This window comes from Haliotis rufescens, unplaced genomic scaffold, assembly GCF_023055435.1.
Source record: "Haliotis rufescens isolate VD_foot unplaced genomic scaffold, xgHalRufe1.0.p SCAF_19, whole genome shotgun sequence".
Classification (NCBI taxonomy): domain Eukaryota; kingdom Metazoa; phylum Mollusca; class Gastropoda; order Lepetellida; family Haliotidae; genus Haliotis; species Haliotis rufescens.
The window spans coordinates 15,120,368-15,138,655 of NW_025963879.1; the positions used below are offsets into that span (position 1 = coordinate 15,120,368).

The window sequence follows — 18,288 nt, forward strand, 5'->3', positions numbered from 1 at the left end:
CAGTCCGGTCCGGTCCGGTCCGGCTAGTACAAGCAGCCACACACGTGCATGCACGTCGCTATATAAGTGCAATAATCTTGGACGCGACGTTAAACCCCATTTCACCTCACCTCACAAAACTCACTTCGATGTTATAAAGTCCAGCAGTTTGGGCATGGTGCTCAATCAAATCAATCAAAATCGCAAGATCTGCCATCAATGTGGAGAACATGACCACGGAACTGATGACAACTGTACAAATTCACCCAACTGTGTGAATTGCTCTGGAAATGATGTGGCTTCCTCAAAGACCTGTCCACAGTTCAAACTTCAACTCCCGATTGTACAATTAAAACATGAAACGAACATAACATTCCCTGAAGCAAAGCGTTTGGTCAAGGCTACTACCTCTCCAAGCACAGCTGTATCCTACTCGGCAGCTGTCTCACGCATACTTTCAAAACCAGTCATATCTGTGCAATGCCAGACTGACATTACTTGGGTTTTGGCAGTCCAGTGCCTCTTCACAAGCAAATGAAGTATCTGTGTCAACGCCATCAGTAACAACAGCACCATCGGCAACAAAGCCAACTCCTGTTGTAAAAAGTGCAAACAAAAACGTTGATTACTCACAAAAATCAGATTGTGTACCAAAGGGTCACAGTGACCCTATTCAAATTTATAACCACTATCAAACCTTGGAGGACATGGATGTCTCTCCTCATCCTAATGGGTGCAACAGAAGTAAGTCGCCTCGCAATGGGAGACGTAGATCTCATGTTCATCCACCAGTAACTTGAATATTATGAATCCACTGATTCAGTGGAATTGCAGAGGTCTTAGGACCAATTTTAATGAATGACATTTATTAATACAAGATTTTAACCCATCGGCAATCTGTCTCCAGGAGACATATGTCAAACATGATTTACGTCGGTAAACTCATTTTTCCTCCAGGTGTTAAAGCTACTGGAGGATCTTCTGTTTTGGTGAAACAGGGAGTGATCCAGAGCCCCGTGGCGCTTCAAAACAATCTTCAAGCTGTTGCAGTGAGACTGACTTTGCACATAACATTTACTTTGTGCTCTCTATATATTTCCCCTTCTTCTGCGCTTCAGCAATCAGACCTTCAATCACTATATGACCAGCTCTCAAAGCCCTACGTGATCATGGGTGATTTAAACGGATATAACCCATTTTGGGGAGGTGTTGCCGTTAATCCTTAAAGGTAAGGTCTTTGAAGATTTTATTTCCGATAACAACTTGTGCATTTTCAATGATGGATCAAGTACATATTTACATCCTTCTACTGGTACCTATTCCGCTTTAGATTTGTCTCTTACAGATTCCAATCACTGAAACGAATTTACGTGGTCGGTTCACAATGACTTGTGTGGAAGCGATCATTTCCCTTCAATCCTAACAGCAAATAATCCATCTGATGTTCCACCCACATCAAGGTGGATCTTTACCAAAGCCAACTGGCCTTCCTTTCAGGAACTCTGTACTGATAGGTTGAAGCATGATGTGTTCAGGAATGTTACTGATCCTATTCAGTTGTTTTCTGATATCTTAAACGAAATTGCCGACATAACCATTCCAAAGTCCTCTGCAAATCCACACATTTGAAAACCATGGTTTGATAATGAGTGAAAACGGGCTAGGAAGAGAAGGAAAAAGGCTGAGAAATATTTCCGCCGACATCCAACTGTACATAATTTGAATCATGTTAAAATTACAAGTGCCAAGGCACGCCGTACCTTTAAGCAAAATAAACGCCTGTCTTGGAGGAATTATGTCACTAAAATAAATTCTCGCACGCCTATATCCAAGGTGTGGAACATGATTGCACAAATGAAAGGCAAAGGTTCCAAATCGAGTGTCAACCATCTAAAGGACGGTGACCATCTGTTAACAGATAAATTGGACATTGCCAATAAATTGGGCGAATTCACTATCAGCTCCTGAAGCATTTGCCTGATTCATGTTTAGAGACGCTACTTAATATATTTGATCAGATCTGGACATCTGGAAATTTTTCCCCTTCGTGGCGTAATGCAATAGTTGTTCCCATACCTAAACCTGGTGGGAACCATGCTGATGCATCTAATTATCGACCCATATCACTTACCAGCTGTGTATACAAAACCATGGAACGAATTGTAAACAATCCACTGGTGTGGTACTTGGAAACTAATAATCTTACAAGCACAACCTTACATTCAATGTGGTTTCCGTCAAAATAGAAGTACCATTGACCATCTGGTACGTTTAGAATCTTTTGTCAAAAATGCAGTTGTAAATAATTAGCATGCAGTATCAATCTTTTTTTTTTTTAGAAGAAGCGTATGATACCCCATGGAAGTATGGTATTTTAACAGATCTGCATGATTTGGGGTTAAGAGGTCGTTTACCTTAATTTAAATCCCAGTTTTTAACCTACCGACAATTTCAGGTTCGTGTGGGTTCTACCCTGTCTGATCATTATAACCAGGGTGTCCCACAAGGCAGTATTTTGTCTGTTACTCTGTTTAGTTTAAAGATTGATAGTCTGTCAAAAGTTTTAAATGATTCAATTGATGGTTCCCTTTTTGCTGACGATTTTAATATTTCATGTCATGGCATAAATATGCATACCATCGAAAGACAGTTGCAGCTATGTCTCAACAAAATCGAAAAAAGGTGTCTTGAAAATGGTTTTAAGACCAATTGTATTATTTTTTGTAGGAAATACAAGCACCATAAAGATCCAGAGTTATTTCTACATGGCACTCCTATCAAGGTTGTAGAAGAGGCCAAGTTCCTGGGTCTCATTTTCGATCATCATTTAACTTATAAGCCGCATATTAATTATCTTAAAACTAAATGCCTGAAGGCTCTAGATTTGTTGAAAGTTGTTGCCAGTACTAAGTGGGGAGGTGATCAGACAACCCTCTCCACTTGTATAGGTCTCTGATCTGCTCTAATTTAGATTATGGCTCCATCGTTTATGGTGGAGCCTGTAAGAGCAATTTACAGAAATTAGATTCAATTCACCATCAGGGCCTACGACTTTGTCCAGGCGCATTTCGAACATCTCCCGTGGAAAGCCTATACGTTGAAGCTGATGAACCCACTTTGAAGCAACGTCGTATCAAATTATCAAGTAATGCTCCGAGCCTGGATACATCTGGATCCATCTGATCGTGGCGGAAGCTGATCCCATATAGTTCGTTAATTCTATTCGCCAGTCTTCGGTTGAGCTTTTTACGAGAAAGTTCAAGTTTTCTAATGTTGACGGCCACGCGAACGATCACACCAGCCTGGTGTTCGACAGACAAAGCTTCGTTTACAGCAAATCGCAGATAATGTCGTCATACAACAGCTGGCGGACGTTTGGCATATATCGTTTGAACAAAGATAAATAACGAGCAATATTGGAGTCGTGTCACCCGCAGAAGACAAGTTTATGAAGTGAAAATCGGAAGTGGCGCCATCGCCTCCCGCCTCTGACTTGCCATCGTGTGGGCCCAAGCAGATGCTGACTTTCCTACAGACATCCCTTGATTTGTCCATATAGCTTTCCCCCATTACCCAGGCCACATCTGTCACATACAAATTAGACGGCAGAAAGAGCGCTATAACATCTTAATTAAAAGAAACAGAGATGGTAAATATTAACTAGACTAAGTTCATTTTTTGTGGGGATTAAGTAGAACCTAATATAGTCTTGGTATGCGCGGGATGACCATCTACCATAATGCATACTGGTATGTCGTCTCGCATTCAATCTATTTCACCATATTAAATCATCGTGATATCTGAAGCTTGGCTGAATTCCCGTGTTGTTTATTTTGCCAATACAAGCAAAAACACCGATTCATGTGCATTAAAAACGATCAGCAAGGAGGGGAGTACAATTGGTGCTCATGTTGATGCCTTTGGTAGAGATGTCTTACGAGTATGGTTATAAAAAATGGTTTCATGTCTTTTATTTATGTTGAAATAAGCTAAGCCCCCGGGTCTTCTGTTGAAAATCATGTCCTTGCAAGCAACTTTACATGTCATCAGTTGAAGCTATTTTGATACAAAATGCATTGTGGAAATGGATACAATATTCAAGGAAACTGCTTCGCGCTCTTGTACAAGGGAAATTAAAAACAAAAACATTCTTCATGAATATCTTAATGGCACAACGCTTTTGGAGTGACATTTGCAGACTGGATAAAGTCGCGTCGACCGAATAAGTCGTTGCTCATTCAATCTAACACTGGATTTCTGGTCCTCGTCGATTAATCCTTGCTTTTGCATACATATAATGGCAGTCGAGGCGCAATAGGTTATGGAACCTAGGAAATCATATACATTCAGTACTCGTATATCAAGACATGACTTTGTATCGATTACATATGAATAATAGTATCCTAAGACAAAAGGTATATTTGCTTCTTTTAAGACAAGCACAAACAAGTCACCCAGCCTGACCACCCGATCCATTATATAATAACGAGAAACTGTACAATATGACGTGTATCTCTACACACTCATTCGCGCTTTGACAGATATGTATTAAAATGTAACTGATCCTAACCTCGACAGATATGAATCATTGGGTGACTGATCCAAATATCGTCGGTTGTTTCGCCTTTAAGCTTTGAGACGAATTCACTCAGAACAGATAATCCGAAAATTCTCGTAGCTCGTGACTGTTCGCGTGGTAAAAATGACCACATCTTGCAAAGGTTGAAGAATAGTTCCTCTGAAAACACACCATGGTGATAAACACGAGACCAATATCAGGTGTAGGTCATAAACGTCAACTTGTAATTCAGATGTAATCACGTTCTCGAAATATCTGACATGTACAAATAATAGATAAATGTTATATGCACAATTCTTTCCTACCGAGTTCTTCACATTGGACATGACTCGGGCTGCAGACGTCATGCCACATTTTATGTACGCTAGCCAATTCATAAAGCGGTCGTCACGCCGACGACCCGGGTTCGATTCCCCACGTTTCCCTGTGTGAACTCATCCGTAATGCCCCATCTTGTGATACATGTACTTCTTAAATATCGATAAAGCGACATAAAGCTCACTGAACATGAACAAACAGGTGTCATTTCTAAACAATCACAGACACATAACGACTCTAAGGGTTATTATCTGAACTATTATCTGATTATCGTTTGGTTTGAATGGATGCAGTATATGGAATTACTTGACTTCTATATAAAACAGGAAGGCGTATCATACAGACAATAGCACTATCAAGTTAGAGGGTACATGAACTCCACGAAGACAATTCTGGACCAATTGTTACGAGTGGATCCAATAAACAGTTTCCATACATAACAAGGAGAGACCACACAATTTAAAAACAATTTAATACTGGCAGTCTAATCAAGCTTCATATTATTCACAAACAGCAATTGCAAATTTTATTCATCACAATAAAAACAGTCTTACTTTATGCTGTGATATACCTTCATTTCCCCAAAAGATCCATTGAATGTTTCACATAATCCAATATTATCCATAGTTCACGCATTGCCGACATGGCATACACAGTTAAAGGTTGGAATCTCGTCCACATGGCACGTCAGTTTACACCATAATCCCGACCTGGGAACTGACCACTTTGTCTTCACCCAGTTTGAAGAGAAATAGCCAAGCTACAATTGCGTACCATCGGCCTTTACTTGGCTGTCAGCTTACCATGGCTTACATATAGACAATGTGAAGGTGTGTCATTGCTGAGTGTTTGTCACTGGCAATCTCTACACAAGGAACATGATATATAAAAAGATTTGAATATAAATTTCATGAAAACTCAGTATATTTAATATATTCTTCATGAAAAGTAAATATTTATATAAACATGGCAGCAAAAGAGAGTATAGGTCGAGTTCCATGATCGATAAAAAATAACAAGAAGAGGTTCTGTTGTGAATTATAATATAATCTAGGGAGGGGTAACAAATGATTGATCAACCACAGTTTGAATGAAATTGTGCAATCACAGGTAATGTAAGCTCAAGGTAAACAATGGTGGGGTAAGAAATTTCATTTTCAAAAGTTGTCTGAAATGTCACCAAAACATTTTCAGACACACTACAAGTTCATTGTCGACACAGTTTCATTCAATAGCGAGTATGACCTCCAGCCGCCTCAATGCATGCTGTGATACGCCGCCTCATCGATGACGTCAATCTTCTGATGACGTGGACTGGAATCCGTTGACACTCGTCTCTCAGGGCCTGCTCTAATCTGTCTGTCAAGATGGTCCCAGAGATGTTCAATAGGATTCATATCGGGTGAGTGGGCAAGCCAGGGCAAAACGTCAATGTCTGCTGGTTTAGAAAGTTCCGAGTCAGTCTTGCAGTATGGGGCCTGGCATTGTCGTTTTGAAACAATGTCCCCTGCTGTTGGTTTTGTAAGAACGGAAGCACAACTGGCTGCAACACTTGGTCTCTGTACTGTACAGCGTTCAGGTTTCCCTGTATAATCACCAAATCAGTCTTCTGATTTCCACAAATACCGCCCCACACCATAGCACCTCCCCCGCCGAATGGATGGACCTCTCGTATACACGCGAGCCAAACGTTCCCCTCTGGGTCGATAAACTCGTTCTCTGCCGTCATTTCGAAACAAGTTAAACCGACTTTCATCAGTAAACAACACTCGACGCCAATTTCTCACTTGCCAGCATCGAACCTGCCTAGCCCATCGCAGTCTCAGGCGTCGATATTGAGCAGTCAGTACCATTCCTCGGAAAGGACGATACGCTCGGATTCGAGCGGCACGAAGTCTTCGTAGTACTGTACGTTGGCTAATTGGATGTCCCAACGCTGTTGCTGCCGTCGCCGTCGCCGTTACGAATCTGTTTCGCAGGTGAATGAGCCGTATCTGACCGCTTTCCAGTGGTGTTGTCACTCGGGGTCGTCCGGTGTCCTCCCTGTCTGCGTGTACCGATGAATCAGCCTTGCTACTGTCAATGGTGTACAACCAAACCTTCTGGCAATTTGGACCTGTGTTGCCCCCATTTCGGCCATACCGAAGGCTCTCTCTCTCTCTCTGCTCCTGTGACAGTCGTGGCATTTCTTTTGTGTGGCATTTAATCACGTGTGGTTATACCCTGCAGACGAACGCATTTATACAGCTAACATGCACGTGCAGTTTATGCCATAGGCGGGAAACCTGTTTCACCATTTATTTGTAACGGCACGAGCGCCGTCAAAGTTAGCGCGTTCGGGTGAGGTGGTTTTTTTGTGGTACCTGTTCCTGCGCAGTCATATTCCCAATACCCACTTTCCACTAGTTATCGCTGTTTTTAGGAAAATTACAAATTGCCAACCTATACATTCTTTTGACGCTTAGTTTATAATGGATTCTCATAACACAATAAAAACTGTGCACCTCTGTCGGTCCATTATCATCACGACACCAAGGTCCATTTAGGCCCTCGTCCTTTTAAACCGGATCTTCTCAATTGGGTAATCTGTTTCATAACCTTCTGTACCTTTGACGGCAGGTCAGCTTCGAATCTTAATAGTGACTCGTCATTGGCGGAACCCGGAGGAAAACAGTCATTCTCTCTGTGCTCGCAGATACGGATATGATGAATTACCCCATCGTCTGGAGAAACTCGCGGCCTGAAACAATAGATAGCAGAAGAGTGTGTGTGTGAATGTTGAAAATAAAGGCCATTTAAAAAGAAAATATGTATGACGTCACCAGCTTAATGCATGAGGAAAGTGACACAAGATGAAATCAAGGACATGTGCTGACATTCAAAGATGGCAGAGACGGGTATTCAAAACTACTATCATCGGATCCTGGCATGACTAAGGGATGCTACTTTGCACAGCGGAGAGGCATTAGACAGTTGTATATGTGCACCAATGAAAGCAATACATACATATAGTACAGATACAGCTGGTAACATACAGACAGGTCATCTGTGAACATGCAGGTTCTGATCGACACAATTCAATTATGTGTTTTCTAGTTCGAGGCCTTTTGGGATTTTGAGATGAACATTTCACTTGACCCCATGCTTGGCGTAACGGGAGACAAGCATGGGAATGTCTGGTTGAGATGGCTGACCTGGCTGATCATCGAGTATAATTGTACCCTTGAAACAAGCTTTCTTACTGATGCTATTAACCATCGAAGGGGGCACGGGTGGCCCAGTCGTCTAATGCTCCGCGATTTTCTGTTCCGAGTTGCGTCCCTTGGGCACGCCAGAAACCTATGATTGTAGGTTCGAACCCAGGTTCGCCTCAATTATTTTTCTAGGTTTGTCAGCACCATACCCGTGCTCGTGGGTTTCACCGAAGTGGTAAACGTATGAGACCTGCAACACTTCGGGCTTTCCTCCCACGTTAAGCTGACACGCCGCGATATACCTGGAATACTGTTAAAAGCGGCGTTAAACCCAACTCACTCACTACATAAACCATCGGTTTGTCTGGTTGTCGATTATGTAAAGGCTTCTATAATATAGACATGACGTTGGTAGCTACGTTGTACAACTTTCACGTTAAGCCACCCACGATAGCCACATATGAAATTAACACGCAATTGTATTTAAATAATAGTATCCAACAAATGACACAAAAACTATCTTACGCATTACAACCTTTTCCATGAAAGCCTCACTGACTTTTAACTGATAGTCCCTTTAAATAAAACTTTTATCATGAACAGTTTGTGTTTTATCAATTAAGGTGACTGCTGACCGCAGCACTATCTATCTATATCCAGCTTAATCCCTACCAGGTGAGATGTTAAGTGATACAATTATCATGTAATATCAAATATGAAACTGTATCACAACTTACACTGTGAAAGGGCGTCTTGGGTCCACGAGGTGAGTGATTGGCGAATCCACTCTATGAGGAATGTAGATGTATTTGTAAGCCTTCCATTGTGGTGGAGTAGATCTGGAATATTCGAAGTGTTCGATGCCAGAAGAATGGTTCCTGGTTTTACCGAAGCTGGTGTAGTGGAACATCATGTAGAAGTGAAAGCCAGCAGCAAGAGTGTGCTTAGCAACAAGATCCTGTAAAACAATATACACTTCATATGTATCTGATAACGATACAACTTGCAAGCAGCAGATTTGTATTAATTGTTTCAGGGACTTTCACAAATGCAGAATATTGTTTCAGTATTTGCATCTGATAAAAATACAGACCAATATAAGATGGTATGTAATCCTTTAATTTCTCAATCTCATTGTTTTATTATAATTTTCTTATTTAATTTCTCCTGACTGAAATACTATTTCGCGTCGAAATAGTAACACGTTTTTTACAATGTATTTATCTATCTATTTGTTTTCGATTACCAACCCTATGATAATAGCAAAACATCGGTAAACCAAATAAGTACAAAAACATAATTATTCAAATTATGTGCTACATTATAAAGACTTGAAACTTTTCTGTGAATTATTTGTTCTTCAGTATTTATGCTAAATGTGAGAGAAAGAAGACAGAATTACCTACTTGGCCTAAAATGAAATAGAAAACGTAGGTTACTTTAGCGGTGAACAAAATACAAGAAATAGAAATTGAGCAAGTCACATTTCCTTACCTTAATAAAAGCCTTTAAGGACATGTTTTTCCTGGGAAGTACAATCTCATCTACATCGATACCCATGACCCATCTGTAACCGGATAGTCTCTCTCTGCAGTCAAGCAGGGGGAAGTTGTCATCATTTTCAAACTGGTCATCGTGGTCATGGCGGTGTTTATACAAATCCCGGAAGGAAGCACCTGCAATCAAAGCCAAAGACTGAGGTCCTGCAGAATTTGCGTGGGTCCCCAATAAATGTTTCGTACCACCTTTCAGAGAACTATTTTCTAAGTTTTGAAGCACTTACTGATAAATATTCTGTCTCAAGCAAAAATACGTACCCCAATAATTTTATATAACCTGTATCTACAGGCGATATTTCAGTATCGAATGACAAATCCTAGTGATTTCTTGTCACCAGACGTTGGGCACAAGTTTCAAGTTTCGATCTCCTAGTATGCACATCCAGTCCATCTGGGTATTTAGCTTTCCATAAATTTTTAAGGCATTATTTTGATTGAGCTGTAAAGTGTACTTGATCCTATTCTTTAACCACTAAGTCATTCTCATGGACAGGGACGGGGCAAGTCTGCAATGAAACAATATTATACCAGGCATGTTGACTGACAACATGAGCAATGATTTACGCCATCGGAGTAGGATGACATGCAATCTGCCGTTGTGTCTGAACACCCGATCCAGTTAAGTCGCCTCCTACGACCTGTAATTTGATTGTGGTGGAATTGAAAGTCTGGTCCTTGATCTAAGAATCAAACATACAGTGCGACTACATGGTTGATCTGTGTGTCGTGCATGTAGCTGTTTCTAGCTGTTATATACAGTCACCTGGAAAACGCGTTAAGCACACCTTACTACATATTTCTAAACTGAATGGCAAAAGAATGCATATACCTTCGTTTGATGGTGGCTTATTTGAAACAAACAAGAATTGGTCATTCGATAGTGTATTTCATACGGGTATCATATTTGTGTTTTGGATCTTAACTTCGGCGACTGTTTTCAGCCTAGTAACGTTTTGATAACGCTTGTAATAGTTTGGCCAAATGTAATGTTCAAGTGAATACTTTCTTTTTCCCAGGCAGTTTATATGCAATAGTTATTTCTTAAAATTGCACCCTTTGTTAAATTTCTGACAAAACATATTTGTCTGTTTACAAAGTGACATCCTCATATTGAAATCGATTGTCAAATGCCATCTCTTGAAACTGTTCAGAAGGTATTAGTAGTATATTAGACGTATATGCCATATACGTAGGTCATTCCTAGATAAACGCGAAACTTCGGGATTTATCAAATATAATGAAGGGGTTGAGCTCATAATTTATTTCAGGCATATACTATTACAGGTTAATTATGATTATGATTAATTACAACAACAACATTTACACGAATCCGATAAAGCATAACGGAATACCTTTAATTCTCCCTGGCAACTCAAAAGGCTGTACTTCAAGAAATCCTTGTTTTATGTAATGTTGGAAAACAATCCGAATACTGTCTGGGTTGTCCAAATCAAATATTAGAATTTTATCAACTCCCAGCAGCTTTTGAATCTCTATCCCTTCGACCAGACGCCGCGGTTTGAGTTCCTTCCCAAATAAGGTCTTTCCACATATGGCTAAACCATTCCGCAGTTGAACTGGTTTTTTGACTGGAACGTAATCAAAGACGTCATGGCTGCACGTGGATATCGTCAGAGAGACTTTGACAACGTCGGTATCAATTGGGATTGAACAGCTGTACTTTGTAGGGTGGAAGTGAGCACGGCCGCCATATCTGTATACCTCTATAGCCCACGTCCTTAGTAGTGTTCTGTTTCTTGTCAAAATACAACATTTAAGATATTCATATAAACCATCCATTGTGTTCAGAAGTATATTTAAACGACCCTTCTGGGGTCGATTTTCACTTGCATAAGCTGTCAACAAGAAGTTAGGCAAATACCCAGTCTGTTTGAAGTAGCGCAAGACTTCTTTTGTTTCATCAGACGAGGTGATTTTGTTTCCATGAAGTGACCAGTTCCTGCTTAGCATTTCAACTGAAAGCTGGAAAGAGTTTAATGCAAATGTTAAGATGGAAATGGGCTAGATATGAAATTGGGTGGAAAAGTACAGATAATCGACTACCCGGGAAATACCAAATGTGACCCCTTGGTTATAAAATGGACTTATCCGACATTGGCGAGGTGGGATCGTATTCAGGAAGTCATCATTATCAAAATACGGGTAAATGTTTTTAAAGCGTTTACATTACATTGCCATTAAAAAGAATGTACAAAATGTTGATATAAGAAATAAACGACTCGTGGTCGTTGTTTATCGTACAAAAAGACACTGCCGGGAGAATAAACCACTCGGGGCTGCGCAACTCATGGTTCATTCTCACTGTTTTATTGTACCATAAAATTGACCCACTCATCGTTTATTTGTCAAATATAGTGAGTGGGTGATCATTTGGGTTAACGTCGCTTTGATCAGTATTGCCCCTGTATCAGGGCAGGTCAGACTGGTATGGGAGGATAGAAAACAGACAATTGAACGAAACGCACAGGGACAGATGAAGGTTAGAAGTCTCTGCACTTGTACAAACCAGACGTAATTCAAAATATACATATTTTTTATAGTTTCAACATATCTTTAAATTGGCTATGGTGTCACTGTTTTTTCAGGTCCATCGATTGTCTGCTTTGTCTGTAATTACACGCCGCCGTCGCATGGCAGGAGTACTGTTGCGCTGAGCAACATACACTTACGACTTCATGCAAATTGTGTGAGTGGTTGGTGCTACATGTGGGGCAGGCCATGCTTAAAACTTTTGCCGAACACCTGGTGTCATCACTGTTTTTCAGTGATCCATTCAAATACTTTGTACCGCTCTTTTGCTTTTTACGCCAATGGAATATGTTTCGTTGGGTAAGCGAGACTGGTTATTCTCTGGCGTTGACGTTTTTTTAATATATAAACAAAATAAATGCATCTTCTTCATTTAACACATTAGAGATGCATGAGGTTCCAAACTTACATCTTGTTTTACGGAGGTCCATGAGAGATAGATATAGATCAGGAATAACACAAGTATCGGTATCATGAGCAAATGTCTTTTTTTCAGGTTCCCACCGAAAAGGTGAGACATCTTTTCAATAGTCGACATGATTCGCCCTCTTGAGTACGCCATGTTCAGGAAGCCACTGAGTGTCGTCAGAGGTTGGAACACTGAAAATAATGTAGAATATTGTAGAATGTATTGTTGGGTTTTGTTTTCCGTCAGAGTGGTGTTTTTCAGATTCATTTTTGCTCGTGGAAAGTAGTGGAAGAGTGTAATACTTGATACACAAATAAGCATATTTTATATCCTCATATTGCATAAGCTATGTAAAAATCACTGATCAATATTAACTATAGCAGTCACTCAACCGCGTGGAAACCTGCCGATATTTACAAATGCAAATTGTTCAGATAACGTACATATAAAATGACCCCTCACCGTTGAGAATGGGTCTTCAGCAACCCGTACTTGCCGTGAAAGGCGACTGTGCTTGTCGTAAGAGGCGACTAACGGGATCGGGTGGTCAGGCTGTTGTTGTGATGATGATGTTTAGTCCGTGGTGAGAGGTCAGAGGTCTGTAGTTCATACTTCATGTAATACAGATGAGACCAGCTGAATGCAGGGAAAATTATAGCAATGAATTAGTTCACAAAATATCAATATATATGTATAAATCAATCAAATGATACTTCATTTCTTAATGTGAGGGGACCCGTGAAGATTCCGGGGTAGAATAGGTCTTCAGCAACCCATGCTTGCCGTAAAAGGCGACTATGCTTGTCGTAAATGGCGACTAACGGGATCGGGTGGTCAGGCTCGCTGACTTCGTTGATGCATGTCATCGATCTCAATTGCGTGGATCGATGCTCATGATATCAATCACTGGATTGTCTGGTCTAGACTCGATTATTTACAGACCGCCGTCATATAGCTGTAATATTGCTGAGTGCGGCGTTAAACAGCAAACCAACCAACTTAATGTGAAGGATAGAAGAACATGTTTTGCTAAGTTGTAAATGACCGAGATGCCTTTTGATGTCATTTGCTCTTAAAATGACTTCATTTTTTGGAAGGCTGTATACATAATAGGAACATAGCTTTCTCTTTAAAAACATTACAAAGGGCATTCGCGAAGGACATGGAATGTTCTTCAACATTTAGTTTCCTAGATTTGAAAAGTTTTAACTGTTTAGCTGTGTTTGGCCCTCTACCTTTTTCTATAAGAAGTTATACCAGAAGCTTGATGTGTAGTGATAGTTGATATTACAATGAAATTTAAATAAAGATGTTTCTGTATTCAAGGAAAATTTGTATTGACAATCCAATAATTTATTTGACGAACTACACACATCTCCAGCATCCCAAACCATATTGAAACGAAAGAACAACTTTGAGTCCCGCCGCAGCAGTTTCTTTGTGTCAACGCTGTAATATTGCCCAAAGCGGTTCAAATTCAGACTCACAACTTGAAAAGAGAGACAGAATCTATAGCCAGCGAAAGTCAGTTTTTTAAAAGAATGGACCAAACCCTTATTGGCTGATTTATCCAAAACGTTTACTTAAATTTTCCATCCCACTCACCCGACCACCCAACATGCACCTTCCATCCTACTCAACCGAACACCCAACATGCACCTCCGATCCAGTTCACCCGACCACCACGCATGCACGTTCCATCCCACTCACCCGACCACATTGTATACACCTTCCATCCCAATCACCCGACCACCAAACATGCACACCTTCCATCCCACTCACTCGACCACATTGCATACACCTACCATCCACCTCACTCGACCACCCAGCATACACCTCCCATCTCACTCACCCGACCACCCAGCATACACCTCCAAACCCACTCAACCGACCACCAAACATGCACCCACCATCCTACTCACCCGACCACCCAGCATACACCTACCATCCCACTCACTCGACCACCAAGCATGCAACTTGCATTCACTCACCCGACCACCCAACATGCACCTTCCATCCCACTTACCCGACCACCTTGCATATACCTTCCATCCCACTCAACCGACCACCCAACATGCACCCACCATCCCACTCACCCGACCACCCAGCATACACCTACCAGTCCACTCAACCGACCACATAACCAGCGCCTTCCATTCCACTCACCCGACCACCCAGCATACATCTTCCATCCCACTCAACCGACCACCCAACATGCACCCCCCATCCTGCTCACCCAACATGCACCAACAATCTCACTCACCCGACCACGATGCATTCACCTTCCATCACACTTACCCGACCACCTTGCATACACCTTCCACCCCACTCACCCGATTATCCAACATGCACCCACCATCCCACTCACCTGACCACTTTGCATGCACCTTCCATCCATCTCACCCGACTACCCAACATGCACCTTCCATCCAACTCACCCGACCACCTTGCATGCACCTTCCATCCAACTCACCCGACCACCCAACATGCACCCACAATCCCACTCACCTGACCACCTTGCATGCACCTTCCATCCCACTCACCCGACTACCCAACATGCACCCACCATCCGACTCACCTGACCACCTTGCACGCACCTTCCATCCAACTCACCCGACCACCTTGCATGCACCTTCCATCCAACTCACCCGAATACCCAACATGCACCCACAATCCCACTCATCCGACCACCTTGCATGTACCCACCATCCCACTCACCCGACCACCCAGCATACACCTCCCATCCCACTCACACGACCACCCAGCATACACCTTCCACCCCACTCACCAGACCACCCAGCATACACCTTCCACCCCACTCACCCGACCACCTTCCATACACCTTGTATCCCACTCACCCGACTACCCAGCATGCTCCTTCCATCCCTATTACCCGACAACCTTGCATGCACCTTCCACCCCACTCACCCGACTACAAAACATGCACCCACTCACCCGACCACCTTGCATGCAACTACCTTCCGACTCACCCGACCACGCAACATGCACCTCCCATCCCACTTACCCGACCACCTTGCATACACCTTCCACCCCACTCACCCGACTACCCAACATGCACCTTCCATCCCACTCACCCGACCACTTTGCATGCAACCACTATCCCACTCAGCCGACCACCCAGCATGCACCTTCCAACCCACTCACCCGACCACCCAACATGCACCTTCCATCCCACTCACCGACCGTCCAACATACACCCACCATCCCACTCACCCGACCACCTTGCATACACCTTCCATCCCACTCACCTGATCACCTTGCATACACCTTCCATCCCACTCACCCGACCACCCAACATGCACACCTTCCATCCCACTCACCCGACCACTTTGCATGCTCCTTCCATCCCACTCACCCGACCACCCAACATGCACCCACCATCCCACTCACCCGATCACCTTGCATACACCTTCCATCCCACTCACCCGACCACCCAACATGCACACCTTCCATCCCACTCACCCGACCACTTTGCATGTTCCTTCCATCCCACTCACCCGACCACCCAACATGCACCCACCATCTCACTCACCCGACCACCTTGCATGCACCCACCATCCCACTCGTCCGACCAACCAACATGCACCTACCATCCCACTCACCCGACCACCTTGCATACACCTTCCATCCCACTCACCCGACCACTTTGGATGCTCCTTCCATCCCACTCATCCGACCACCCAACATGCACCCACCATCCCACTCACCCGACCAACTTGCATACACCTTCCATCCCTCTCACCCGACCACCTTGCATGCACCTTCCACCCAACTCACCCGACCACCCAACATGCACCCACCGTCAGTGGAACATTTTCCCAATTATTAAGCTCAATCCCGGAACGTATTCTAGGTGGAAGCGCTTATCCAGTTCACCGGTTCTGTAGACTTCACCAGTCGGTAACATTACACATTGGATGTCGATGTCTGTGTCTAGCGACACATTCTGTGTTTGTTTCAACATGTAGGATAGCTGAGGCTCTGTTCAGAGCACTCTGGAATGCTGTGACGTCATGCTACAATGGTGAGGTTAGGTGAGGTAACATGGGGTTAAACGTCGCGTCCAAGATTATTGCACTTATATAGCGACGTGCATGTGTGTATCTGTGTTTGTGTGGCTACTGTTCTAGTCTGGACTGATGCCGATTTATAGTGCTAGCTCACCGAGATACCATGCCGCAGTTTAACATGAATACCCCACTCAGACACAGTATACTGACTCCGAGCCGACCAGTCTTTGTTTTAGCCTCTAATGCCGAGCGCTAGACAGGGTAACAACAAGTACCATCTTTAAACGTCTTTTGGTATGACGCGGCCGGGGATCGAACCCCGGACCTTCCGCTCTCCGGACGGACGCTCTACCAATAGACCACGGAGGCGGTCCATGCTACAATAAATAAGGTAATATGCTTCCATGATAACTAACCTTCCTGGCTAGCAGAAAGAGGAATAACCAAATAATTCAAACTTGTTAAGTATTGATCATTATTGATCATCCTCAATATCTAATTATTGTGATATCCATTTCGACAAGCAGAATTGCACGGTATTAGTTTCAAATTTGGGATGAGAAAAAGAAATCATACCAACAACACTATTCATACGCAGTGAAATGTCCGCAAGATTTCCGCAAACCAATCCCATTCAGCAATGTTTCAAACCATTGAAATCGCAGCAGACCAACTCACATTCATTTTTCAATAGTAGTTAATACTAGTATACATGTATGTCGTGAAGGTATTATATATTTCAAATGCTGTTCTATATTCACAGATTTTTGGATTTAATAAATATGATGTTTTTAGATAAATGATCATGAGTGAGAGATTGGTTTAACCCCACTTTGAAACTAATTTCAGTTATATCACTGCATGTAGGCTTGACGTGGGAGAAAAACACCCAATTTTGAAGGTCTTACTCGTTTACCACTTTGATGAAAGCTAAGAACACGGGTATTGTGCTGACTAACCTAGAAACATAATCAGGGAGAATCGGAGAATCGAACCCACAATTACAGGTTTTGGGCACAGCCAATTGCGGCGGCTTAGACGACTCGGCCACACGCGCCGCCTTTTGTAAAGATAGGTCGTGAAATCTACAAACATAACTTCCTTGAACCAGGAACAATTCTTGCTTTATACTGAGTTTGATATGCAAACAGTAAGTTTGTGTCATTGTCGCGATTAACGTATGAACTTTGATACATATGAATCATGACATCCACTGGTTTGCTTTGTACTCGCCTATATGGGTGCAGGTCGATGTGGTCTTTGTTATATAGTCCTATAACAACAGTGACTAACCAATTCGATATATTTTACGTGCCGTTAATAACGCAAAAGCCTCATTCAAATGATGTTAATGGACGGGTATATTTTATGAAGGCTTCACAAGATACAATTGTCGTTTGTCGGATACGTGCTATCGTATATTGTCCGCCAACTATCATTTTGGAACCCGGTTTTGCACATTAATTTTCTTTTAAACACACAATAACGTGACGAAAGTTTGTTATTATCTAAAACTAATCAATCCCCGAACTAAAAATAATAGTTTTGTAACATTTCATATTTATGTGAGTGAGTTTGGTTTAACGCCGCTTTTAACAGTACATCGCGGCGTGTCAGCTTAATGTGGGAGGAAAGCCCGAAGTGATGCAGGTCTCAGACGTTTACCACT

At 42.4% G+C, this 18,288-nt stretch overlaps 1 protein-coding gene across 1 annotated transcript in view; it reads right to left on the reverse strand.

Annotated features, from left to right (window-relative positions):
• Positions 1–7,212: 7,212 nt before the first annotated feature.
• The window catches only part of LOC124128722, a 44,725-nt gene continuing 33,649 nt past the window's right edge, over positions 7,213–18,288 (reverse strand). Inside the window, exons 2-7 of the mRNA XM_048398925.1 lie at positions 13,051–13,224; positions 12,589–12,779; positions 10,982–11,612; positions 9,565–9,746; positions 8,808–9,028; positions 7,213–7,616 (exon numbers count right to left, since the gene is read on the reverse strand). Of these exons, the coding sequence (XP_048254882.1) occupies positions 7,400–7,616; positions 8,808–9,028; positions 9,565–9,746; positions 10,982–11,612; positions 12,589–12,741 (1,404 nt within the window). The 5' untranslated portion in view covers positions 12,742–12,779; positions 13,051–13,224 and the 3' untranslated portion in view covers positions 7,213–7,399. The remainder of the gene's footprint in view (positions 7,617–8,807; positions 9,029–9,564; positions 9,747–10,981; positions 11,613–12,588; positions 12,780–13,050; positions 13,225–18,288) is intronic.